Source organism: Colletotrichum scovillei (assembly GCF_011075155.1).
Source record: "Colletotrichum scovillei strain TJNH1 chromosome Unknown Contig00007, whole genome shotgun sequence".
Taxonomy (NCBI): domain Eukaryota; kingdom Fungi; phylum Ascomycota; class Sordariomycetes; order Glomerellales; family Glomerellaceae; genus Colletotrichum; species Colletotrichum scovillei.
Window position 1 is genome coordinate 858,972 of NW_023336265.1, and position 26,249 is coordinate 885,220.

The 26,249-nt window shown below is 53.3% G+C and overlaps 5 protein-coding genes and 1 further gene across 5 annotated transcripts; 1 reads left to right on the forward strand and 5 right to left on the reverse strand.

Moving 5' to 3' along the window:
- Positions 1-5,292: 5,292 nt before the first annotated feature.
- On the reverse strand, positions 5,293-6,540 carry HER10_EVM0002363 (uncharacterized protein). The gene is made up of 2 exons (XM_035472078.1): positions 5,537-6,540; positions 5,293-5,471 (listed from the first exon to the last, which is right to left on the reverse strand). The coding sequence occupies exons 1-2, from the start codon at positions 6,021-6,023 to the stop codon at positions 5,452-5,454; spliced, it is 507 nt and encodes a 168-aa protein (XP_035331273.1). The 5' UTR covers positions 6,024-6,540; the 3' UTR covers positions 5,293-5,451.
- Positions 6,541-9,004: 2,464 nt separating this feature from the next.
- HER10_EVM0011656 lies at positions 9,005-10,704 on the reverse strand.
- Positions 10,705-11,812: 1,108 nt separating this feature from the next.
- Positions 11,813-13,057, reverse strand: HER10_EVM0000136 (uncharacterized protein). The gene has a single exon (XM_035469931.1). The coding sequence runs from the start codon at positions 12,832-12,834 to the stop codon at positions 12,463-12,465; it is 372 nt and encodes a 123-aa protein (XP_035331122.1). The 5' UTR covers positions 12,835-13,057; the 3' UTR covers positions 11,813-12,462.
- A 270-nt stretch (positions 13,058-13,327) lies between these two features.
- HER10_EVM0006472 (calcineurin-like phosphoesterase) lies at positions 13,328-15,284 on the forward strand. Its single transcript, XM_035476055.1, has 4 exons — positions 13,328-13,642; positions 13,706-13,829; positions 13,888-13,978; positions 14,046-15,284. Exons 1-4 carry the CDS (start codon positions 13,626-13,628, stop codon positions 15,056-15,058), a joined length of 1,245 nt encoding a protein of 414 aa, XP_035331533.1. The 5' UTR covers positions 13,328-13,625; the 3' UTR covers positions 15,059-15,284.
- A 66-nt stretch (positions 15,285-15,350) lies between these two features.
- Positions 15,351-17,316, reverse strand: HER10_EVM0001909 (uncharacterized protein). The gene is made up of 2 exons (XM_035482875.1): positions 16,566-17,316; positions 15,351-16,355 (listed from the first exon to the last, which is right to left on the reverse strand). Exons 1-2 carry the CDS (start codon positions 17,289-17,291, stop codon positions 15,456-15,458), a joined length of 1,626 nt encoding a protein of 541 aa, XP_035331241.1. The 5' UTR covers positions 17,292-17,316; the 3' UTR covers positions 15,351-15,455.
- A 714-nt stretch (positions 17,317-18,030) lies between these two features.
- Positions 18,031-19,091, reverse strand: HER10_EVM0007547 (uncharacterized protein; the record flags this gene model as incomplete). The annotated part of the gene is made up of 2 exons (XM_035477100.1): positions 18,031-18,984; positions 19,068-19,091. 2 exons carry the CDS (start codon positions 19,089-19,091, stop codon positions 18,031-18,033), a joined length of 978 nt encoding a protein of 325 aa, XP_035331598.1.
- Between the last annotated feature and the right edge of the window lie 7,158 nt (positions 19,092-26,249).

Genomic DNA, 26,249 nt, shown 5'->3' on the forward strand with positions numbered 1-26,249 from the left:
AGCGTCTACGGATAGTGACGTGCTAATCCAGCCACAGCCACGGCCGCGCCAAATGGCAGATTTTTTCCCTCCTTGCGAGTAAACATGCTTGGGCCCGATGGAAGACAAGCGACAATTCAGCATTCCAGTAAGCAACGACTGACAAGGCCGCCTCGCCCGCCTCTTTGTTCTCTTCCAACTTTCCACCCCCACCTGGAGGCCGGCACTCTGGGGTAAAGACTTCGGTCCTTTGGTCCAACGAGGTAGCCGCTACGAAGCGCGATTGCAACAGTCGTCGGGTCTTGAACCGCATCGCGCTACCAATACTGGACCTCAACTATTCCCGTTGCGGCTTCTTGTTCCTGTCATCCGGTCAATACCGATACTCTATGCCTCTCTCTCTTTGTTCTCTGATTTGACATCAACAGTCGAGACCTGCTTCCACGATCATGGCCAATCCCCGCTGCATCGTGGCCTAGGCGAGCCCGACACGAACGGAAGGGATTGACAAATGGTGAGTGCTCGATTGTTGCAACAGATCAAGCTCGTTCGAGTACGGCCGGTGCTGCAGCTCTGCATCTGCAACTGCATCGCATCGTGGTCGACTTTGGCCTCGGGCTGCGGATATCTCGATGATCCTTCCAGCCAACCGAACCTAAAAACCTCATCCCACACCTCATGCATCCGTACCTGACTTGGCTGCAACCGGCTTCGCGAGAATGCAACCACCATGCAGACACAAACCACACCGTCCCATCCATCTCACGCGCGCAACTGATGGGACGATGGATTACCTACACAAGAGCACCTGAACTTGACATGCATAAGCCCCTACAGCACTGAGCTACCAAGACTCCAGGAGAACCACTGACATACAGCATATCCCGACCACCATCGTTTGGGGCCCCAGCCTTGCCTTGGAAACCTCTGCTAGAGACCAACCGCTGGTAGTTTGCATAACTCTCTCCGCGTCACTGCATAAACCCGCTCCCTGTTCGGCCCATCGACAATGCACCATACGTCAGATCATCCCCTATTTCCCACCCCAAGACTCCCAACACCTCGAGCTCGGACGGTCAGGCTATGGACGAGCAAACGCACAGCCTTCCTCTAGAGACAGCTTTCCCCACAACATAATTCTGCTGCCTTGCTCCTGCGAGCGCAAGAATTCCTACCGTCAGTGCATTCGTGTCGCCATAGCAGTGGACGTGGCCGTCGGCCACGGCCGTATTGTGGTACGGAGTACCTTGGAGCTCCGTTCTCTTTGTTTGAAAATATCCGCCACTATGATGCGAATCGGCACATGGAGCTTGGCATTAAGCGACGTTGGCCGCGAACGCTTCGCAGTTCAGAGTCTCGACCAGACGTCTGCTCGTTTCCGGGTGGGTTATCAAGTATCCAGGGTCCAGATCTTCCAAGGGTCAAAAAAGGCGATGCCGTACTTCGTAGTCGTTCACTCCCACCACCCATAAATCCGGGTCGATCTTAATCTCGCCGGCGTATGCCGTCTATGGGGTACTAGCAGAATCAGCGGTTCCCATGAACTTTCCCCCAATTGACCAAGTTTCTCCCATACTTGGCTTTACAACCCACGACTAACATGACGTTTGGATGGGTGGAATTGTAGCGGTTGGGTCTGGATTCGCGGGGGGTGCCCTGAACCGCCGCATATGACCTTAACCCAACCTTCGTGCCTTCATCGCAGCACTCTTACCTGAGCCAGTGGCTTAACATAGGCGTAATGGCTTCGGTCAACAGACGCCCGACAGAAGGTTTGTCGCCGCAAGCGGCGTAAGCGGGATGCCACGCAGCCACGAGGCAGCTCTTAGCGGGTCATTAGGCGCGGCCATATCCATCAGAGCGTCTGACGGACTCGCTGGCAATGCCAAATGGCCTGCCAAACGGCCGTCCCACGGGACGTCGTCCGAGCGCGCAACCAAACCTCAACGAGGTCTGCCAAGTCTTCCTTCGTCCCCTCGTCATCAAACCCTGGGGCAGCCAGCGAAGAAATCTCTGCCCGTGAGGGACACAACACTTCCGCGGGCACCACGATGTACGAAATCAGTTGTCTGCACCTACGAAGCTGATCGGCTCACCAAAGATCCGCATCTAAAGTCTGTCATGCATGCACCCCGATAATCACCTGCAAGTTATGGTTCCCCTCGGTCCCATGCAACGCGTGCCTCTCCCGAAAATTTAGAGCTTTCCCCCGCCTCTTGCCTGCAGTCACGTTCGTGCGGGCTGTGACTGTGAGAGGTAGTCCAATCACGTCCACCTCGGTCCACCCCGACCGGTCGGGCACGAACTGAGGATTCCGGCCCGGGGCCGGGTCACGGGCTCTGCGTGTCCCCCGCGTGCGTGCGGCAGCACACTTCAGCTGGCTTTATTACAACGCCAAAGCCGAACATTTGCAGGACAAGTGGAAAAAATTGGAAACAAGGTCCTGGGGGTTTGGATAACACATGTTTGTCGTGTGAGCTCCTTGGTAGGCTTCGACAAGCTGCACATGTAGCGAGTGCATATGCTTACTGCAAGTCTGACCTGACAAGGCTTTTTTCTTTTCAGCTCCCAAAGCTGACAGCCTAAGCTAATAATTGCAATTCCAGCAAATCTCACTTAGGGGATCTCAGACCTGCGCTGCGCCATCCCCGTTGCAAGATGTCAGCCTCACAAATGTGCCCACGAAATTTCGTTTCTGACCTAACAGGAACGATTCCTGGTCACCTCTCCCCCTGACTTGGCAGACCTGCCACAAATGGCGACATCGCATCAGCAGTTTCGAGAGAATGTCCCCCCTCCTGAGCCCTTCTGGGCCAAATTCCTTTCTTTTTCTTTCCTGTCTCTTTCGGATTTCGTATGCTCGGCTCCGCAACAAGGCTTGCCAAGATGCCAATGCATTTCGTATTCCGGCGGGTGGGAGGGGGGAGGCAACCGTCTCCAAGAACGCCGAGCATCGGGAACACCCCTACAAAGGATACGCGCCTTGTCTCGCGACGCTCCCTTCGGTCCGGTTCTCCTAAGTAGGGCACGCGGGTCAACGGGTTTATTTGGTTCTTTTTATTCCCCACGTTGTTTTTCTCTCCCTGAGAAAATTCGTATGTTTCCACAAATAATGTCTTTTTATACCCGAAAGATCGACAGTTGCAAGGGAATTGTCAATGGAGAGTCAGGCGGGGTATTGATCTTCGGGCTCCCCGCCAAGAGTTCCCGTGTTTACTACGTAGGTGGGCATTTTTCTTCTTTACTTTTTTTTTTTCTTTGGTTCCTGTGTACTCCGGACGGGGTACCTCTCCACATATGCAGGTCGGCCAGCTCCGGGTCACTGTCTCTACCTGAGTCCCTCGTGCAGGTTTCCACTTAGGAGGAGTCCGAGAGGGGGATGTTAGTGGTCGGAGGTGCGAAATTCTGGGGATGGAGTGCGTGTGTGTGTGTGTTTCCATTTGTTGGGGATGTGTATGTGCGTGTTTTGTGGTATCGTGGTACGAAATCAGATCATGTGCAAAGAGATGTAACAATAGGGTATCCGTAGAGGTTTGTGTTTGTATGCGTGTACGGGAGTGACCACGTGCTCTTCAACGTAACCACCATCAGGCAGGTTCTTTGCGTGACGGGATATAATTCTCTTGGAGGGTGGTTTGTCCGTTTTCTGAGTGTATGAATTGCTATCTTGGACCAACGCGACGGAACCGTACCTGTGGGATGAAGTGGGAAGTGGGGGACTGATGCTGTGGTGGTATTCACGAGATGTTGACCGCGGAACACGTGCTATGCAAACAGTGAGTGATCTCATAGAGAGGAAACAATACTTGTAGCTTTCAATATCGTTTTTTATGACACATGATGCCGTGTACAAACTGAGCGCTAGGCACTTACGAAGATGAGTTGGGTGATGACATGTTGGCGGCAGAGTAGGACGTTCCCAACGGATATAATTTGTGCTTGTTTGAGTGCTGATATCTTACCGGCGATGCGGAAAGGAATGAAGTCTCGTGAGCAACAGGTCAGGATTGATATGGGAAACTTGAACTTTGGCATTGCTGTATGTTTTGACGTCCTCTCGTCCTTGGGATATGTCCCAACCTGGGATCTGGACCTCGTAAACAGGCTGGATGTTTATGGTGTCCCATTCTTATGCGGTGTTGGTCAGTGAGCAATCGCTTACTAAAATGAAGGGTCATCAGATACTCTTTGCGTCTGGAATAGCTTATCTGGTGTTGACTTGTAGAGCCAGCGTTGACGGAGTGATCGGGCAATACCTTTGTTGAGCATCGGCACAGCGAAGTACAGCGGCTGCGAGATACTTGTCAGCGAGAGAGGGTGTTTGGTATTGACAAAACCCCTGTGGTGCAGCTATGGTTGGGCTAACGAATAATGTTGACCTATTTTGGGATAGTCCTGATGGAGTAGTACGAGCAACAGATGGGGGCTACCGAATCCCATCTCTCGTGGGATTCTGTATTTGACTTGAATTATGGGTATTGGATTTCCTAAACCTCCTGAGTGATCTTGACTCGATCTCTTCTTGTGTCCGCGTCAGTAAATGCTGTTTGCGTTTGATATCGCGATTGAGATGGTTAGACAGAAGTCTTGATTGTATACATGAGTGGAGGGAGTCGTTCCCGGCAATTTTGGCTGTCAATACTGCAAAAAAGATCATGAAGAAAGAGAAGCTAGAGGTACACTTGTTTGGTCCGAAGTTCAAGGCAGATAAGATATGTGCCTGTGATGGGAGATTTAGCAGACGGGGGGCGTGGGGGCGTACCGTTCATGTCCAATGTAATGTCGGACTAGGCAGAGGTCTTTCATTGCTTTATTGATCGCCGGTTTTGATCATTGAGAAAACGAACGGAAGATGCCAGAGACTCTTAGCTAGATAGGTACAAGCACCTGCTTGATCTTTGCGAGGATTTTGGTATGTCTACTGTGTATCAGAAGCTCGCTCGTGAACATTCGTGCTCGTGACGCTTGTTACACTTCCTTGGATACACAAGTACCTCATGGACTGGCGACTAAAGTAGGATTAGGCCAATTTATGTCCGCTGCTCGAATACCGAGTTCAAATCTGGGCCTCAACTGTGCCATGTTTCAATATCTTTCCCTGGCCCTCTTGACTTTAGACTGGAGTCAAGAAACCTAAAGGGGGATCGATCAGAGAAGCTTCATCAAAATCTTGTGTGCATTTGACAGTCGGTCCATAGTTTCACGTGAGAGTGGTACACGGAGAAAGGTTCTGGATGAAGATTCGTAAATTTGTCACGGTACCTATATCCATACATGCCATCTCGTCATCTTGATTCTAGTACCTGTATCGACCAGTCCCCCTTCAGTTTGTAGAATCAAGAAAAGTTCATGCGCCAGTCATTAAGAGAGATAGAAAAACAGATTGAAACACCGTGTCCCAAATGTGGCAACCCGTAGCCCATTTCATGAATGCATTACATCACCTAGTCCTAGAGGACAGACGTAGAGTGCTTATTTTGCAACGACGACGACTGCAAATGGAGTCTCTGGTTAGCACCCGCACATTCAAAAGTTCATACGCGAAGTCAAAACGTACCAGAAGACTGCTGAACGACCTGGTTAATCTGCCCAACCAAGCCCTGATCGATAAACTGTCCCAAGTTCACCTGCCCGACCCCGCCAATGAGCCCCAAGTTGAGCCCGCCGAGATTCAGCTGCGCCAGGTTGACGTTGCCAAACACGCCCTGCTGCTGGATCGCCAGCACGGTGGACAGCTGCTGCAGCTGCAGCAGGGCGTTGAGGTCAAAGTTTTGGGCGGCGAAGAGGTTCTGGAAGGCGGCGAGGTTGAGGTTGTTGACCTGGCCCAGCTGGCCGAGCCCCTGGAGGTTGAGGTTGTTGAGGGCGAGGAGGTAGTTTAGGTCGAGGTTGCGGAAGCCTTGGAGGTTGTTGAGGTTTGCGAGGTCGATGTTGTTCTTGTTGTTGTTGTTGTTACCGTTGCCCTGGCGGGGTTCCAGGGTGTCGGCAACGGGTGCCGCGGCGGCCAAGGCGGTGAGGGTGGAGAGGATGATGGTTGAGAAACGCATTTTGGCTGGTTGGCGGATTGGGGAGTTTGATTAAAAATGTATTATGTTTGAAGAGAGCACAGCTCTTGATTGTTCCTGTAAAGAGTGGTTTTGGTTTTGTTTGTAAACGACCTGAAAGGAGTGAAGAGAACAAAGAGCACAGCTGGTTATTGGTTAGTATGGTATTCTGTTCATCTGGTCTTGCGATGAGACTCACCTCTGAAGAGAATGAATGAAGGGAATGAGTGAGATCGGACTGGATGAAGAGACTTAAATGCGTGTGGATGGAGAAGAAAGAAGAATGCCCGATATTCGCGGCGGGAAGGATGGCTTATATGTCGACGAGAGCAGAAGCCAAGATACTCGAAGCCAAGAGTGCTATACGTCGACGTCTGAACTCTTCAGCAAGGCATGAGGCGTTTGGGCCATTGCCAAGTGCGAATTAAGGTACGATTTGCGCTCGGAAGAGTCGTGAACAAGTGATCCGATGCGTATCAGAGTCTCGATATCGCTGGTACGGAATAATGTTGGATCAAACGGGTTGAAGGGGGGGGGGGGGGGGGAATTAAGACTAGGGGTCATGAGGGGACAGGTATAGCATGGGAGTAAAGGACGTTTCTTCGGATGACGGAAGCGATGCCACCCTTGGCACCATCTAGGGACCTCTCTTGGGATGGTTGGTGATTCTAGCAGAAGCTAGCAATAGACGATGAAAGCAAGCCCATGATTAATCGTCTTGAGGGTGCCCTCAACCAGCCTCATCTCCAAATACGGTCTTTGGAGATGGAAATTCATTGTCAAGCATAGATAGATTAGTAGAGATTCACTTACAAGCCCTTAAGTCATGACGAGACCTAGTAATCAAAGTTCACGGTGAGGGAACGAAGCAAGTCAAGGCCATTGAGGCTCCCGCGGGCCAAGCAACGCAACGCAATGCCCAAATAACCTTACTTGGCGGGTCCTGCGGCTACTCGGCCGACGGCAAATGGTGACACGGAACTTTTCATCCCAGCCATCGCCAAGCCGGCACATGGCCCTTCCAGCCAATTTTCTTCCCGCGGACTTTGAGTGAGAGAAGGGAGACAGGGGATGGAGGACGGAAACTGGAATAGACTCATGAGATCTACATGCAGAACCGAGCCAAAAATCTGTTTCGTAGGGTCTGGTGATGAGAAGCAGCGGTGAAAAAAGCACTTGGTTTGATCGCAGGTTTTGTGAGGGTGGTGTTGGCAATGTGCGGCGACAATGCGGAGGGAAGTTGGAAGATAATCTGGAAAAGCGAGGGGTGGTGGTGAGGCAGTCAGTCAGACACTTGCGCAAGTCGGGACGATGCTGCGATGACAGGTGTGTCATCCGAAAAGACCTGCGTGCCTAGCTGGAGTAAGTGGTATGCTCGGCCGGGTGATGAGAGGTCCGATGGGTCATACTAAGGCTGGGCCCGCTGGGGTCTCTGACAGCAGTCAAGACGGGACGAATGAAGCTGGTCTCGTTGCACTCGCGTCAGGGTTTTCGGGTCTGCCTTAGGAGACTGCCGAGCCGGCTCGCCGGCGATGCGTTGGGTCATGGTGACATTGATCATCGAATTGGGGTTTTAGGGTATCATTCCCTTCTCGTTCTTGGTATTGAAATGAGTGGTTGTGATTGGCATAGTCTAAGCAGGGACTCAACGCAAAGAATCGAGAGAGACGGGAGGAGGAGGACCGTTGACGTCGGAGCGGCTCAACTAAGGTTTAGTGGCTGTTTAAACTCGTGTCAGTGGGGTCCATCAGCATCCCTCGGACCTCTGTACGGCCCCTGCAGGTCTTGACTAGGCGTTAATTGGCTATCACAGACCCCGCAATTCTCCTCTTCCAGCAAGGCAGAACCTCTAGCGTCACTGACAAGCGGTCCGGGCGCAAAGTGCAACACCGCCCTTTTTCCTGCTATCAAGGTTGTCGTAACCTCATCGGAGCCCCCCCTGTTCGGCTCACCAACCCCGAACCCCTCCAAGTGTCTCAGGCTTCTGTCGATGAGGCATCTTCCCTCCATGGCATTGACGACAACGGATCGCGCGACAGGACTGCAGATGTCGCCCCCTGGTTCTTCACCTTCTTTTCTTTTGACGTCTCCTTTCCCCGCAATCCGGATGTTCTGCGTTTCCGGGAAGAGGAGGGTTGGATTTGCGTTTGACGAGGGCATCTCGGTACCACACATGACTGTCGACTTTTGATGCAGACACTGAGTGAGGAGGCGAACGGACTTTATGTGCTGGTCATATCGTCTACCACCACGGTGAGAATCCTTTTCTACCCAAGTGTAACTCATTCACTGATCAGGTGAACTGGATTTAGACGTAACAATACTTTTAGCTGACTGGAATACAAATGAAGGTGATATAGTATGGCAAACATTGTGTTGAGTTAGAAGTAATCAGATCGATCAAAGGAGATTTTATCGAGGATAAGCTTAAGTAAAGCTGTTGTCAACACACTTGGCATTCGGACAGGGATATCCCGCCCTAAACACGAACCCCTCGCGACATCAGCAGAGTTTTGAGACAGGCACAACTGCCAACGGAAAGAAAAGTGAAACTCAAAGGTTTTGGCAGGTGGATCATTGACACTTTTTTTTCATAAACTACATTAAAGCACTTGCCAAATCCTAGTCTGATATGTAGAGCCGTTGAATAATGCACCGTTACCCATTCCCATGTCATGTGGACCACCGATTCCCAACCCCTTTCTAGGAGACCAAGGACTGCTACCAGGGTCATACCAGGATCACCTCAACCTTCAGTAGAGACCGTCCACCAAGGATGCCAAACCCAACCGATCACGCGGCGCGGGTTCCCTCACACCTCCGCAACGCACGAGACATCTGAACAAACACAGTGGCGCCCCCGGTGCTGAACACTGATTGAATGATTGCTCCTTGCCCGGTAGAAATTGTGTCAATTACATTTTTGCAGTTACATCGCCTGTAGACTGAATGCTCCCTCCCCCTGAAATTCTGGAACGAATGGTTCACTGGATCTTGACAACCTGGACGCCGCCGAGCTGGACGCCACCGAGGACGAGACCCTGCTGCATGAGAGCGACGACCTGGACCTGGTTGACGAGGCCGACGGCGTTGAGCTGGGCGAGCTGCTGAAGCTGGGCGAGCATCACGAGCTGCTGCTGCGCCTGGAGCTGGGCGAGGGCCTGAACGTTGACGACGTTCTGGAGGTTCATGGCGGCGAGGAGGAGCTGGATGTTCTGGAGCAACAGGGCGTTGTTGTTGTTGTTATTGTTGTTGTTGCGGTTGTTTCCATTGTTGCGGTTGTTGCCATTGTTGTTGTTGTTGTTGTTGCCCTTGTTGTCGTTGTTGTTGTTGCCCTTCTGGTAGTCTCCCATAGCCTTCTCAGCCTGCTTAGCAGCCTCCTTGGCGGCTTCCTTCTGCTTGTCCTCGGCCTGCTTGGCCGCATCCTCCTGTGCCTTCTTCGCAGCGTCCTCTGCAGCCTTCTTGGCGGCTTCCTCTTGTGCCTTCTTCGCGGCCTCAGCGGCGGCGTCGGCACCCTCAGCAGGAGGGGCGGCGGCAGGGGGAGCGGCCTCGGCCGGGGGAGCAGCGGCAGCGCCCTCGCCAGCCTTGGCGGCGTCTTCGGCCGCCTTCTTGGCAGCTTCCTCCTCGGCCTTCTTCTTCGCCTCCTCGGCGGCGGCGTCCGCGGGAGCAGCGGCGGGTGCCTCAGCGGCAGGGGCAGCGGGAGCAGCAGGGGCAGCAGCAGGTGCCGCAACAGGAGCAGCGGCTGCGGGAGCGGCAGCCGGGGCCTGAGCGATGGCCTGGCGGGTGTCCAGCTGCTTGGGGATGCTCAGACCCGACACCAGGCCGGTAGCAATGAGAAGGATCATGGAGGACTTCATTTTGGAATGACTGTCGTGAAGTGAAAACGGTACAAACTGGAGATTCTAGTTAGCGTTGTGTTCCTAGCCAGCTCTAGATTGGAGGACGACTTACAATTGGGGTATCAAGGAATGACAGAGAAGCTGAGAATGAATGGAAATAGAGCACAGCTCTTGAAGAATAGAATTGAAAAGTTTGAAGTAGAAAAAAGACACTGTCCTGAGAGAAGGGATGAGGAACAAAACATATTCTGGTTCGGGGAAAAGAAGTCTATTTAACTTCACATCTTCCCGGACTGTCATTAAGCATAAGTCGTCGTGTGGACCAGGCCCGGTATTGGGCTGGCACTCCCCTTTCCCCCAGCCCAGAGCCTCTGCTGATCAGATGGCATCTACCAGGGCTCATGAGACAGATGCCATCCGGAATTCTCGGGTTGCGTAACATGCCAACGGTCTGCCAGGCCGGTGGCGTCTTGCAAGTTGCCTCCCCAAGGTGCGAAGCAGGATGCAAGGTCTCCACCCTCAAAAGACCGGCATACGATGGGTGTGCTGAATCCGGTCTCAGTTCGTGCCCCGGTAAAAAACAGATGGCACCCGTCACCCCAACTCTAAACCGCGATGCTAAAATCGCAATGGGCCCAAGGCTCCAGGCGTTCTTCGTGATTCGTCCTCCCGGCTGTTTCGACTGATCAGAGCCGTTCTTGGCGCTTTGGAGATCAGACCGCAAGCCGCCCATGTGGTACACCTCCGCCCCGCACACAAGCCTGAAGAAGACACAACCTTGTCATTCTTAACCACGAAGAGAGGCTGTGAAGCCTCGTAAGGGTATATGCGTCGTTGTGTGTGTGTGTGTGTGAGTGAGTGGTTTGCGGGAGCAACAATGACTAAAAAGTTGGCCAGCGTTCCTCTACGCCAAGGCGTCCATCAGGGGCTCCCTGCGTCAGAAATTGTTAGCGGGTGTTAAGGTTGCGGGCCAGAGGCAGGGGCGTGACCTAGCAGCACGGATCACTTGCCTGAGTCTCTTCCGACGTCTCATCCCCCACGATCGCCCGGTCATGGACGGAACACCAGGAAGCCGTGGAAAAAATGGTAGAGCTTTCAGTATTGCTACTTTATGCCCTGGCAACGTAGGCAGGCATTGGATTCACTGTTGAGGCGAGGCGAATCCTGTGTGTAAAATTTCCCGGAAGATCATACGTAATAAGCTCACGGCACTTCTTACACCAGATTCAGGGGTATGAGAACTTCGTTGGGAAACGGAACACGAGAGAGAGACCGGCGGCGATCTTGATCATCTTCAGCGATGATGACTCGGAGAAAATAGCAATTTGAAGACTTTTTAGGGCTCCATCCAGCCAGCCGCTTTCGGACTGTGAAGATCGAAAAATCTCGAGTAAGACACTCATCTATTCTCACCAAGAACGACCCGCTGGGCCCGTCCCCAGCCGTTTTCTTGGTCGAAGCTCGCAAGGATCAAGAGGATGCAACTCTGCAAGGGCGAACTGCACCTAAGTTTCAGGTGCAGTCAATTCCAAAATAACCTTGTTTTTTAGGATGACTGCTTATTTAGACTTGGCAAGCCCCGACCAACAGCCCCCAAGTATCGGTAGCAGAGGTATATCATTGCGTGCGTGACTCTGAACATCGCGAACTGCTTGGGCTATGGATTATCGTGCACGATGGGTTGCGTGTCGATCCCGTGACTTGAAGTTGAATCGTGATTTGGCTATCAGGGCAGGGTCCAAAGCACCTCTGCACCTGATAACCTACGCCAACATCTATCTCGACGTAGCCAGAGAGAGGGGGTACGCGGTGTACTAGTCGCTCATTCGCGCCCATTGACGTTAGAACAGGCGCGGCAGCCGATGTTGCGATGCTGTAGCCTCGATTCGAGAACTCAGTATTGTCGACCAAACGCTTGAGATATTGTTGAACACGCCGCTTGAGGCAACAACTGTGGCATCAATCAGAAGGCTCTGTTTTCGTTGCTGACTTGAGCAAGGGCCCCTTTCTCGAGATCCTGCGGTATACTAGAGGATGCGAGGTTTTGATTGCCCTTTCTGCCTAATTCGGGTCCTTGGTTCCCAAACTCTTCGCGGCGCATCAGCCACCTTCAGTGAATCATCCCGTGTATGTGTATTCATCCCAGCTCTACTGAATACACCACAAGAGCAAGCCCATATAGACCCCCTCAATCCCATTCCTGTCACCAGCCAGCAGGCGCCCTCTAGGTCGGGGGTCAGGTCAAACTGGCTGGTTGGTGAAGTGGTTCAAGGTCAACAATTAAAACGCCAACCAGCCTACTCGACGACAGGCTTAGCGAGTACCCGAGTTCGAATCCCAGCATGAGCACCAAGAGATGTAGCCCCCAGTTCAGCACCGGGGGGGTGAACTCTTTTTTTTCTGGCGTAAGCGGATGTCCTTAACCCATATCCTCTCAATTCGGCAGAGCGATTGTTCGCTGAGTGATTGCATGCTCGTCACAATGACCATCTCCTGCGTGTCATCCAGTCTATCGTCATCGCACATCCAATGCCGCTGGGACCGCAGTTATTGGTCGTAAATGGTATCTTTGAGTTGTTTGTACATATGTTCATCTGCTGTCGTCACCTTCCCGCTCTACTATCTTCTGCTTTGCTCGGCCCGTGGAATCCCAACCACTCGCCCAAAATGCCACCAGGTTTCGGTACTGGGCACTCCCTCCTCAATCGCTCCTCTCGTGCTCGTATCGTTTCCTCGTCGCCCATTTGATTGAAGCTGACAACGCCGTCGTTGATTTCGGGGGCTGCCTCGCGACGGCGGCGCCTCCTTCGGCGACCGTCCTCGCCCACCACTATCTCTCCATCGGCGTATGTGACTCTCGGTGCCGGACACGGTAACAGATGCGGCATGCCGACTACGAAGAAGCTTGCGACAACCGTGGTTGCAAAGAGCGAAGAGGTCATGCGCGACCTCGGGTGGAGGGGGTGTGGTGGCATGATCGCGGTTTTTTTTTTTTTTTGTGTTCGGAAAAAGGAGGCTTCGAACTTCTGCATGCCATTGGACGTTAGCGACTTTGAAATTCATCAAAATAACCCAATTGAGTGAGGCTCCTCACCTATGACAGCACCATGCTCGCGCGACGGGGTGACGGATCCGAATGTAGTCCTCTTAACGAAGGCTTGAGGTTCGCAATGACGATGGCCAACGGATGATTTTCTCGCAAACCTGCAGTGAAGCTTAATGACCCGAACTGATATGCAGGCCTTCTGATTGGATTCCGGCGGCCCGGAGTGGGACCACCCTGGGCGACGTGACATGCCAGCCGACAACTGCAGGTCGCGAGCCTGAGGATCTAATCTTCGGTCGCCGCAATAACTCAAGCCCCGAGATGGAGCCCTGAGCAATTCCCCGGGCCGGGATGCACTTCCAGCGAGAACCCACAGCGACGCATTGGCCATCTATCCACTTTTTGCAGATCCCGGCGCGATTGGAAGTTCGAATTGAGGGTTGGCAGGCGACCGGCAACCGCTAGAGGGCAACCATGCACCTCTTTGAACTTTACTGACGCCATCCCATCCTCGAAGCCTTGATCGCCCCTACGCAAGTGCTCAACCCGCATTCTTACGAAGACGTTAAGGTAGCTGCCGTCGATCGCGCCGACTCGAATACCCTACGCGACATGCTATAAAGTAGAACGAATACCCGCTATCCTTTCCACCTCGATATCGCGAGTCCTCGGCCTCGGGCGCCGCGACCCAGACCAGGGAACCCCTCCTCAAATATCACAATGAGTGATCTCGATAAGTGAGCATACTCGCGATCGCGTACTACATCTCATGACCGAGAAGGCGCTGACGCTTAGCACAGAGCTATCGCGCAACTGCGCGCTTGTCGACCGATACCCGAAGCGCAAGTCCGAGAGCTATGCCACAAGGCTCGCGAGCTGCTCATTGAGGAAGGAAACGTTGTCACGGTCACAGCCCCCGTCACGGTACGATGAGGAACCCCCGCTATAATTTGCCGGCGAGTAATCGCTGACATCGGACTAGATATGTGGCGACATTCACGGCCAGTTCCACGACCTCATGGAGCTCTTCCGAGTAGGCGGCGATGTTCCCGATACCAACTACCTCTTCATGGGTATGCCCTCATGATCTCTCGCTTACCCACGGCACTTAACGGACGTGCTGACGCTTCCTTCGTACAGGTGACTTTGTAGACCGCGGCTTCTACTCCCTCGAGTCCTTCCTCCTTCTCCTCTGCCTCAAAGTCCGCTACCCCGACCGCATGACCCTTATCAGGGGCAACCACGAATCCCGCCAAATCACTACCGTCTACGGCTTCTACGACGAGTGCCTTCGGAAATACGGCTCCGCCAACGTCTGGCGATACTGCTGCGACGTATTCGACTACCTCGCCCTCGGCGCCATCGTTCTCGGCGCATCACACACATTCAACTCCACCCCGGGACAAGACCCCATCAGCGAAGATACTGAGATTGAGGTCTGCGACCAGAACGGCTCAACAATGAGCCGCTTCCCCCGACAGAGACGACCACAAAGGCAACCTACGAATAGCCCCAACGGTGCCCCCTCGTCCGGCGGCGACAAGACAGGCCCGCCAGGTAGCGGCGCATCAGGAAGCGCGTCAGGTTCCATAGGCAACCCCGCCGGAGCCATTCTCTGCGTTCACGGCGGTCTTTCCCCGCTTATAGACAGCGTAGATAAGATCCGGCTGCTGGACAGAAAGCAGGAAGTCCCCCACGAGGGCGCCATGTGCGACCTGCTCTGGTCCGACCCGGACGAGATCGACGGCTGGGGCCTGTCGCCGCGCGGTGCGGGCTTCCTCTTCGGCGCCGATATCGTCCGCGACTTCAACCACAAGAACGACCTCTCGCTCATCGCGCGCGCCCACCAGCTGGTCATGGAAGGCTTCAAGGAGATGTTCGACGCCAGCATCGTGACGGTGTGGTCGGCGCCCAACTACTGCTACCGCTGCGGCAACGTGGCGGCCATCCTCGAGCTGGCCGAGGACGATTCGGGCACGGGCGTGTTTGCGCGCAGCAACGGCGATCGGGGACGCAGCGACGGTAATATCCGGGGCACCGACGACCAGGTGCTCCTCCCCGGGCCCGCGAGGAGGTACCGCGTGTTCCAGGCCGCGCCGCAGGATTCTAGGGGCATGCCTGCGAAGAAGCCCGTGGCGGACTACTTTTTGTAAGGGTGAGGTGGTTTGGTCATGGACTCTATCTCCCCCAGTGGAGGCGAGAGATATTCCCGGTATAATGACGATACCAAAGCGTTTTTTTTGTTTCAAACGGCACAAAACACTTTAAGACGAAAATAGCGAAAAAAGACAGAACGGAATGGTCAGCGTTACTGGGCAAAATTTACGTGTTTCCCCCTGATCGTGTACGTATAAAGGTCGGTGGAGTTAAGAGGAGTTGGCGCGAGTAATGCATTCTCTTTTGATATCCGTTCAACGAGCCAAACCAACTGCTTCTGTGATATCTATCTCAGTTAACCTACCTGACAAGAAGCACATCGTCTCTAGTATATATGCCTTCCCCCTCTTTCCAAGTCCTCTATAAACCATAAACCCAACTTTCCACTCTTCTTCAAACACAATAGAACTCCCGACCATCTTCCTGAACCCCGCCGAGATACGGCATCATCAGCGCCCTCTCCGCGAACTCGAGCTCCCCCTCGACGCGCAACTTCATCTCCACGATCCAATTCGCAAAAATCGCCGCCCCCACTTCCCCAAACGCAAAAATCTTGTCATTCAGCTCATTGCAGGCCCATAGTCGAAGGTGCAGAACCTCTTTCTCCTGCACTAGCTGCAGTTCACGCTCCGCCCTCGCCTTCTTCCCCCTTAAATGTGGAATTTTCCCCTCCTGAATCGCCTTCTCCTCCGTCCGGATCGCCAGGAGCTTGTCGTCAATCATCTTCTTCGATATGGCCTTGGAAGGGATCTTGCGTAGGACGGTCTGGATTTCTTTGAATTGTCTTGCGTGGTACTCGCGCATGAGGGGGTCGTCGGACGTGATTGCGTGCGGCGCGTCTTCGACAAGCTGGATGAGTTCTTCGATGGCGTCGCGGTAGTGCAGGGCCCTCTGGTCCTCTTTTCCGGTGCCGAATAAGTGTCTTGGGTTGAGGGCCTCCGGGAAGATGTAGCACCCCACTGGCTTCGGCGAGTCTGGTACGCTCGGTACAACGGCGGTTGGTTCGGCGTCTCTGCTTTCCTGAGACTTAGTTCGTCTTCTCCGAAAGGGGTTAAGGGAGCTTAGGAACCTTTTGAGGCGCCCTGGGCTACCACCGTTCTTCCCGCCCTGAGGCTCAGAGCGAGGTTTCTTGATAGTCAATGGGGACAAGTCGTTATCTGCGGACCTCTTCCTCCCGCGAGTTTCTCCCCCTTGCCCTTCGTCTCCTGTCTTACTTCCCTTTCCCCTTTCCACCTCCATCTTTGTCTCGCCCTCGTCCTTACTCTCCGCCCTAGAGTCGAGGTCATTCGTCCACTTTTCTACGTTAGCCGCATCGATTCTCTCTTCCTGTTCATCCCGTACTCTGCAGAGGTTTACCGCACCGCTCACATCCCCCGGCTTCCGGCGACTCAAGGGGTCTCGCTCTTCATTCGCTTTTGAGTGAGGTTTTCCGAGCGCTGGACGCGAGGATTTGTTACTTGCGGTGGGCCCCAGCTTAAATCTTTTCTCAGGGGAAGGACTTACACTAGCCTGATCATGACGACGGACACTCCCTCCTTGATACGTTCCCCTTGGCCTAGTTGGCCCATGGTCTTTTCTTCCGCCACTTTCTGCCGGCGCTTGTTGTCGAACACGACGCCGCCTTCTAGTGATCCGAGGAGGGAATCCCTTGATCTCACGGATCGGGGACTTCTGCTTCTCAGAGGGTTGAGACCGGTCCATCGTGTCAAGCGTCGGCGTAGTGTCAGAAAGCTGTCTAGATGAGGGGAGCTGATTGAATTGTAGTTTTACTTTCGGCAGCCTAGGAGGTCTTGGTAAAGGGGACGGCGGTTTTTGGTGTTCGTCTTCCTCCTCCTGCTGCCGTGTCTGTTGCTGCTGCTGCTGCTGCTGCTGCTGCTGGATCATCGATTGTTGCGCCAACCGTGGATTAGACATTGGCGTCGGTAGGAACGGTTTCCCCATCTCTCCCGCAACCTCCAGAAGCTGCGTCTTGATCAGTAGAGTCTGCTGTGCTAGCATACGATGTATCATGTCATATGAGCCCCCGATATTCTCTGCCTGAAGACTTAATAGAATGCTGCTGGCGTCTTCGGCTTCGCTAGCTAGACGCTGGAGCACTCCCATCGTGTCGGATCTGTTACCTCCATTTCGTCCTTTGATTTCCGCAAGGCATCTCTCAAACTCGATTCGCTGTGATGTAGCCAATATCGCCACCACATCCGGCTTCTCTTGGCTGCGGTATTCCGGCATTGAAGCTTCGAATGATCTATGGTTTTAGTAAGATGTAAAAGGGGTAAGATGTGGATAAAATTTCGTCAAGTAGACACACAGAGTTGACTTTGTTGGGGGTGAATGAAAACAAGAGAATTAAGTGGTAACCGTGGGCATTAGATTCATTAAAGACGACCCTTATCAGCTCCTCCGTCTTGTGACCCGTGAGCCTTTTGCTGACAAGTATTGGACCTTCTTGGCTGGCTCAACAGGCCGCCGGCATGCCCCCTATCCAGCTGCTCCATTCGCATGCTTCGTACAAAGAACGCTGCAGCAGAGATAAAGACTCTTGGTCTGTATCCATAGAGAACGCAACGTTTTCAGCACTTGCGAAAGGCCACGAGCTTTCGTTGGCTTTGTGCTCCGATTCCTTCCCACCAGCCTCGGTGACATGGGTAGGGAACAATAAGACTGGTTTCCTTTGACCAACCTCGTCTGTGCTTGATTGTGTACACGGCAAGGCCAATGTACGGCTCCAAGACAGGAAGGCCAATGCACTGCGAGTTGCTATTCGAGATCTCCATTCAAGAATAGGGCCCCGGCCAATTTGTTCGGCCGAGTATTCCATTGGATTTCCAATGGGGCTCAGCCTTTGTGGTTGACTTTACAACAACCATTCTCCATTGTCGGTGTTGGGTTCGTCTGCAGGATCGAAAGCCTTGTTTAGAAAGGTCTAAATCTGCGTCGAGATCTTCAAAGAACAACGCTCGATGCCGCTTCAGTTGTGTCGGGGATTGTATTGCGATCTGGTAAAAGGGTCCGATGATGACCAAGAATGGTCTTCTGGGTGTCTATACTGAGGTTTTCGATCCTCAATAGCAGGATCCCCTTCGGTGACGGGGACATGTCCGATATGACCAGGAGCAGCTGCGACGAACGCTGGCGGCTGGGGATGAAAAGTCGGGTACGAGGCATACGGCATGGATGGCGGTCCGCCGCATGTTGGGGGTAGCATGCCTGCTGAAGGATCAATGGCCGGGAATGGCGGATGATAATCGAGCGCCTGATTCGCCCCGAATCCCTGAACATTTGATGAAATACCATGGGGTGACTGATTTTGGTGGGTATTTGCCCACTCGACCGGAAGTGGGCGGTGATGATGGCCTGCGAAATCTCGGTTTTTCATGTCGCCGGCGCGAGCGTAGACCTGTTGAGAGCCAAAGTCTGTCGGTGAAACAACCGACGAACCATGGATTTGATGGACAGGTTCCGATGGAGAACCATATTCTTCGACCGGCGAGTCTGGCGTAGGACCGTATGAGAGGGTTCGGTCCGGGCTTGTGTTTCTGCTAGTTGGTAGAATCGGCATCTGGATATCGAGGCATGGTGGCCGCCGTGGCACCAAAAGACCCTCCAACGTTTCTGTCGCTTTCTCAGGAACCAAGCTGCCGCTCGAGTTTGCAATATGCAGGCTGCGATGACTTGGAGAAGCGAGCTTGCCGGTGTGAATGTACTGATCAACGACTTCGTCGCCGTAGCCTACATGTTGAAGTAGTTGTCGAAGCTTGTGGTTCTCATCTGCAACTCGGCGTGCCGCCTGCTGTACTTCAGCAGAAGCCTCGACTCCTTGAAGTTGACACTGCCGAAGACGTTGCTCAATCTCTTGAACGTACTCTTTCTTCCGAGCCCTCGAACGGCGCTGGTTATCCCGGATGCGGTTCCTCTCCTTTTCCTATGTTGAAAGGGTTGGTAAGTTGTCCATCCGCTGGGGGAGAGTGTTGCCCTGTGGAGCTCTACGCCGAGCTCTTTTGGAACCAAAAGGTCACTAACCGCTTCCATTGGCTATTGTGCGGGTAGACGACGACGACGACGCACTCTCGAAATATGGGGAACTATGCCTTCAGAGGGAATGTTGATGATCGTAGATGGCGGAATGGAAATTGGGATTTCTCTTCTAGGAGCATACGACGGAAGGTAACCCATACGTCTTAGGAGGTTGGGCATCTATCATGTGCAAGAGGCTGTGGGGTTTTAGAGCCTTAGCTGCCGCCTGTTTCATCAGAAAGACTTGAGGGGATGTGAACAAGAGCATCAGCTGGCGAGGCCGCACCAAGGGCTTCTAGGCCTGGCATGTTGCTGCAGTAAAAGAAAGCGCAACGGGCCGGCAAATCACAGACGGCCTGAAAATATTTGAGAGACGGGTGGAGGATGACTTTCCCTGGCCGAGACTGGTCCGACAGAGGGGAAGAGCAAGGATTGCGAGGTCTCCTGCTGAGGTGGTAGGGGTATCATCCAGGAAGAGGCCAGACCGGACCCCAAGCCACTAGGCATAATGAGGAGGCAACGCAGCTGACCAAACGGGAACTCCGATTTACTTGACTGTCGTGAGATCTTGCTTGTATCTGCGCAGCCAATCGACGTACATGCAGAATCCAGATTTAAGTGTTGTTCCGGCCAAGAAGACTCTGAGCTACCAAAGTCGATCAACACATTCCACCTGTGGGTTTGATTAGCCATAAGAGCTTGGACATTTGCTCTCTGGTGAGCTGAGCTGAGCTCTTGCGGCTCAAGACTACCGAGGGAGAGACAAAGCCGGCCGGAGTAAGCGAGCTCCTCATGCGAAAAACCACCCGTGACCCCAAAAGTACGCGTCTGTCGGTGGACCCTGACCGACAGGCTCGACGGAAAATTGGGGGTTTTGGACGCTAGGAAGCCATCAGAACAGAGGGTCTTGGTAATATGGACTCGATTCCTACGTGCTCTCGGCCAGTGATATTGCCCCTGAGCCGTGCACGATGACTCCGTAAAAGCACGCGCGCCTTGTTCTTCGGCTGTCGCGGTGCGTCTAAGAAAAAGGCTCCAAGATAGACTGGGATCGTCACTTGAGGCACGGCGTTGGGAGTTGGAACTTTTGATCGAAGCTGGTCCCAGTGCAACGGTACGGATACAGGTCCAGGTTTTGATCGTGGCTGCGTGGCCGAAGGCAGCAATTGCCCTGGATGTCATGTTTGCTTTTCCTAGTCGGGCTGGAGCGTCCTTCGCCCCCATGTATGCCGGGTCCGGGGGCGAAGTCTACTGTCTGGGAGGACAGGGCGGGATGTCTGACTTTCAACGGGGAACGAACGACAGATCCGGAATGCTCAACAGCCGCCTAAAAGGATAAGCTTGAATGGGGAAGAATCCAGGCGTGTCATTGGCGGCAACCCACAGATCGTCAACCGTGATATCCTGAACACCCTGTTTTCCCGGTTCTTGGATTTAAGTGACGCTTCCCCTTCCGTTGGCGACACCGTTCGAAGATAGCCTCCTGCTGCTGCAAGACATCCGTTGGGGTGGATACGCGAGAGCACAAGATAAAGCCGAGATTTGTAACGGGATTTCCATTGGGCAACGTGCCATATGTCGGAGATCTCAAGAAGAATGGCGACTCTTGGACGGGGAGCAGAGCCATCTAGCAGATGACTGCGCAGGTACCATTGTCCTGCAATGTTAGGCATACGCGCAACACGAGAGATGCGGACCCAGAAGTTGATTGAGCCCCTCCTTGTCCTATGGATCGCAGGTAGTCAGTAGATTGGTGGCGATTGACGAGGAGATGATGAGTAGGCATGAGGCAACGAATGACATTGCGATACAGATGCCTCTCTGCTCGTAGACATCAGTAATCATGACTACTTGCTGTGCCTGATCGACTGGAGGATTCAGGGCTTGTCGATTGGTGTCACGATGCAACGGTGATGGCCGGAAATGACGACCAGAATAGCTCCTTCGTAACTGTGGTGGGTTTTTGACTTGACCAACGAGGGCAAGCAGGATCTAGCGCGGGCAGAAATGCTACCTGTCAGATTGTCGAAGTAGCAGTAGTAAAGTGTTAGTTTACGTTAGTTTGAGGCCCGTCACCATGGATGTTGAACATGTCGGACAATGTTGAGAGGGGATGATTTGATGGAAATGGAAATGGCAAGGCGCCAAGCCCTTGCCACGAGCGGCCTCCGGTATCTCAGGGTCCATTTTATGTGTTAGACGTGATTCGTTAGAACTTGCTCAGCGGACTTCAAGCCGGCAGGCAAGACTTGGCCATCAGGTGCTTGCTTACCTTAGTCTTGCCCCATCCACCCGGTCCAACGTGGTATATTTCTGCAGGTCTAGATGGAGCGATCGAGTTCGGGTTAGTCACGAAAGCGGATAGAGCACACGGTGAGACAGAGGCGCTCACGCCACAGCTTCAGCTGGGTACCGGGGTCCAAGAACCAACTCCGAAAAGTCGAGATGTGATTTACCAACAGCAAGAGCAAGCGGGCTTGATATCGAGGCCCGAGGGCAGGCCGCAGGCACGCCGCACTAGGCACTAAGTTAGGTAAGGTAATGGCAGGTAAAGATACCCTCCCCCATGCAGTCTGCAAAGGCAAAAGACAAGGTACCTTACCCAAGCCTCCAAGGGGAGACACCCGCGCGGAGTATCCCGTATCCGTACAATCTACCCGTACTCTACTACCTATGTAGTCATGATACTAAGGGAATTTTGTATCTACCTACTCCGTATTCGCTACGCATACACGTACTCTGCAGTGTACAGCGTACCTTACCTTCCCATTGGTATTCGCCGACAACATACGGATATGTCACCAGGTTGTACTCCACCCCACGCCCTACTCATCCCCACTTTGCTATGATCACTCACAGAGTTACATTGCTGGGAAACAATGGGTGCTGGCAGCTGCCTGCCCAGTGCTGCTTTGCTTTGCTTGCTTGATGATTCCAGGTTCCTCGACCGGGGAGGAGAGGGGCGACGTCGGCGCTAAGGATCGTCCAACCGAGGAGTAAAGTGTCCGAAACCGCGTCCGGACCCACTCGTTATTTCCAGAATCGTACCAACTTCCGGCCTCCCAGAACATCACCAGCCCATCACAACACTCACACCATGACCCTCTCCAGTTCTTTTCTTCTTCCACGCACCCTCGAATGCTTTTGACCCGAACCCAGCAACATAGCAAGGGCTCTCCATCTTCACCATCCCTTTGACGACAAACGGACAAAATCGGCTACGTAACGAGACGTCATTTCCACTCATTCGGATCGCCCACGGCCGTAAACCTGTGGCACGCCAGGCATACCTTCTCCATACGGGAGACTCCGTAATTGTGGCTAGTGAGTTCTAAAGATTCCTTTTTTTTTTTTTTTTTTTTCACATTGACTAAGTTCGGTTATAGAATTCAGCAGGCCGCTTCTTATTTATTTTTCGCCCCCATTCGTCCTTACCTACCGCTCTCCGTACTTCTAGGTCGGCGTACGAAGTAGGCTCTAGCCTCTCGCCTACGGTCTCGCCCTTCCCCTCCTTCCTCTCCGCCCCGCCGGTACCTCGCTCCGAGGACTGGACCCTCGGTCAGCGGGCCCTGGCACACGCCGGATAAGACGTGCCCTGGATCTGTGGTGTCTGTGCACCCGCAACCTCTTGGCATTCTGACGGCCTCGCGGATGCGTTCCGTTGCTGCGAAGCTCATGCAGTAGCCCTGCTCTTGCTACCTTTGTTCCTCTCCGCCCATGCCGCCAACGCGTGATCGCTACTGTGGATTCCACATCCATGAGCCTGATGAAGACGACTGTTGAAACACACCTCCGGATCGTCACCCCGGCCCCCCCATCGATCTCGAAAGGCTTCGCAACCTGTCAGCATCGGAACGGCTATCTCCATATGGGCGTCTGCCTTACTTATACAATTTCACCATCTTCGGCCGACAGCGAGCACAAATAGGTTTTAGTCCTTGGAAGATATGTGTATCAAAGTTCGCCATGGAGTCTTGACAGCATGGCCTGGTGTCAACGATGACCAGACCGGCTGCGATAAGTTCTAAATGACTGGCATGCAACGACATGTGATTCAAGAAAAGAAAATCTGGGGAGAATACGTCTCGGCAGCAGTCTTTGCTGGGGAGCGCAATTGCCACGATTACGCGCCATCCGAGACCCTTTTCACCGCATATTGTGCCCAACAGCCAGTGGACCGTGGACGGCTATCGGAGCTCCTCCGTTGGTCCGCTACCCACCAGAACTCCTTTCGGCTGTCGCCTCTCTAACCAACGCATTCTTCCCTTCCTTCATTCAAGGCTTTGTTTGAGTCGCTTTCACCAATGGGTCAGCTAACTCATGATGGCTTTCTCCCAAAGTTGCTCTACCATTACCTTCTCAAAATTGACTTTTCTATGTAATAGGATACTGACGTCTGCCTGGCTTTCGTACACAAGGTACCTGATTCTTGCTTGCTCGAACCGGTGCTTGCAAGCTCGGTACCGTACGTCAGCTGAAACCCAGAGAGCGGACTTGTAGCAGTCATAACACAATTTCGGTATGCTACCTCCATTTGGTATCGAGCTCGGCGTAGAGGCCATGTTTTGGCTGAAGAGATGCCGGGGTTGGACTTGACCCGAATTTGCTGTGAATGAGCCGTTGTCGACGAAATGGACAGCTCTTGCTCTCCTGGAGCCATGTCTCCAGGCACTGATCTCAAGCTATGTGCCTGCAGGGCAATATCGCGGGGACACTGTCCCAGAGCTTCACGTTTAGGCCTCTCGCCTCTGCCTCACCACGGAGCCCCAAATGACTATGATGGCAAATTTGGCAGACAAGATCTCCCGGCTTGTCAATCAGGAAGGTGATCTTCGGGCTGGGGAAGAACCATCTCCCCACATCACGAGCTTCGGGCAACTGAGGCCTTAACCAGCCGCTGACAAACGGAAGAAATGTATTCTTCATCGTTCCCACGTTTCTCACAACGCCTTGTCGTGAGATACCGGCGCCGAGAAATCGCAAACTCCGGAATGCTGACCATCGTTCGCTATGGCGACTTTTTTCCGTATTTCAATACGTGCTATACCGAGCAAGCGTTTGAGCTGGTATCCGAATTGCTGACGGCTTGGACGGAAGGCATGTTATCTGGCACTGGATTTCGTAATTGAGCCTGCGAGGTCCGGCAACCCCTTCGAATGACTAAAACTCCGAGGATAAAAGGAGGCATTATTCAAACACTTCCACACTTTCATTAAAGTTCCCTCTTCACAATCTCACAAACAAGAAAGACAAAACTACGAAACATCGCACAATGTTTTGTGTCGTAGAACAACGGCACTCGAGGAACACGAAGGCAAGCTAAGAATAAACACCAGTAAGATACTAAAAACAAGGAGCCACATCTCATCCGTGCGTACTTAGAGACGAGCAGATTCAGTGAGCGCTCTCTGCCCCCCGTTTTTCGGGACAGGGCTCAGAGAAATGAACAGTCAATTTCCTGGTCACTGACGATACAAGCCCAAATGACCACAGCAAGCAGCATAACTTGTTGTGGTGTGAACTTGGGAGGAATCCGAACACTCGCCAGCAATAGGGCCTACTTGAATTGCTGCCCTGCTTTGAGCTATGGCAATTTTACCAAGTCGTGAAACGGTCGTTACCAACACATACCCACAAGACAGCCTCACTCGAGAAACGCTACGGAGGGTGGAGATCCCGGCCTCCGAACAGCATCGAAGAAGTGCGCCAGGAAATCACTGGGGCTTGCTTTCGCCTCGCCACCTCACTCTTGGAGGGCTCGAAATTGGTCCATCAAGGTCCAGCCCAGCCATTGCGATGGATGTGTTCCGAGGGCTGATTGGTGCTTTCCTTTGTTTGCCACCTATTCGCTGTTCGGAGGCTCCCTTGAATTCAGTACCAATCGTTGTGGACATGAGCTTCTGTACCGTATCCAAGGCAGCTTGCTCCCTGCTGAACGAATATCCGCCGGCCTTTTGGGCTGTAGGTCTCGTCTGCGCACCCAGGTGTATTAGGACCTGAGAGGAATGTACCATACACGCTGTGGTAGGAAAGCAGCCAGTATGGTCTTGCGTGTGGTCCTGCAAAGGGCTGACGAGAAACGAGCTCGCCCGTTAAACCACATGGCCTGGCCGCCGGGGTAACCTTGGAAACTCGAACCCCAGAATTCACCCTCGCTCTTTGGAAAGGGAGTCTTGTGACTAAGAGTACGGTTAGCGTCCTGCACATCCACGAAATCCGCAGGATGTTTGGTCATGAATTCCGTCGTCGACTTGAAGCATTCGTAAGACTCAGATCAGACGCGGGGCCACAGTCAACATACGTCCAGGACTCTGGATCTGGACTCGTCTCATCGTGATCTAGATCTCGATGTCGACCGCCAAAGTGATCCGAAGCGATAGCGTGCGATGGTCAAAACCTTTTCCTCGAGGTCTGGGAAAGTCTCCCCGTCTAGAACCGGCATCGGCCGCCTCCCCCCGCCTTTGGACATTTGCACTTACAGGCGTTTAGGTATTACCTACCGCCCTATCCAGACATACCTCTGAGACCCGTCCCGGGATTCAGGATTTGCCGATTTTCAAGCCCAACGACTTCTAGACTTTGGGCTAGGGAGGGTTGAAGCGGGCAGACCGCTTCCCAGACCGTAGCCTTCGTGCTAGGCACGAGGCGTTGTCAAGCAGCTCAAGCTGCAATCTGCACAAGAGAGGATGCTTCAGTCAGCTCATTGTGAGAACGAAGGATCAGAATCAAGCCATAGGTATGCTTGTGACAAAGCAAGGCAATGACCCCCTCTCAATGCCTCATTCTTCCTACTGCATTAGCGATGTTGCACAGCGTTCGCGATGTTGTGCTGCGGCCTGTCCGTCCGGCCGGCCCCTTGACCGACCAAAGATCGGCGAGAGTGCGTTGAGTGCCTGGGTGCTTGGGGTGCGCCCCCATCCCTTTTCTTGCTTCCGCAAGCCATATAGACGCGTCATTCGCGAGGGCCTGATGCATAAGACGGCGAAGCTCTTGCCCAGACGGGCGCGATGTCGCAAAGAGCTGCAAAAGCTATGCTGGCTGGTTGGCTGGCGGGGCGGAAGGACCGCTGATGTTTGGAGGGTCGAAACCTCACAGTGGCCCCCCCTTTCGCGAACCTGTGTTTATGGCGTGGGCGGGCCCAGAGATAGGCTATTCTTCCAATTTTGAATGAGA

Bases quoted from the DNA above. Each gene is read 5' to 3' on its own strand.
- HER10_EVM0001909 (XM_035482875.1), bottom strand. From the start codon at position 17,291: ATGCCGGAATACCGCAGCCAAGAGAAGCCGGATGTGGTGGCGATATTG. The intron at 16,356-16,565 runs GTAAGTCCTTCC...AACGTAGAAAAG, and splicing joins GTCGTCATGATCAGGCTAGT to TGGACGAATGACCTCGACTC.
- HER10_EVM0000136 (XM_035469931.1), bottom strand. From the start codon at position 12,834: ATGCCACCACACCCCCTCCACCCGAGGTCGCGCATGACCTCTTCGCTC.
- HER10_EVM0002363 (XM_035472078.1), bottom strand. From the start codon at position 6,023: ATGCGTTTCTCAACCATCATCCTCTCCACCCTCACCGCCTTGGCCGCC. The intron at 5,472-5,536 runs GTACGTTTTGAC...CTCCATTTGCAG, and splicing joins GGTCGTTCAGCAGTCTTCTG to TCGTCGTCGTTGCAAAATAA.
- HER10_EVM0006472 (XM_035476055.1), top strand. The intron at 13,830-13,887 runs GTACGATGAGGA...ACATCGGACTAG, and splicing joins CGGTCACAGCCCCCGTCACG to ATATGTGGCGACATTCACGG. The intron at 13,979-14,045 runs GTATGCCCTCAT...TCCTTCGTACAG, and splicing joins TACCAACTACCTCTTCATGG to GTGACTTTGTAGACCGCGGC.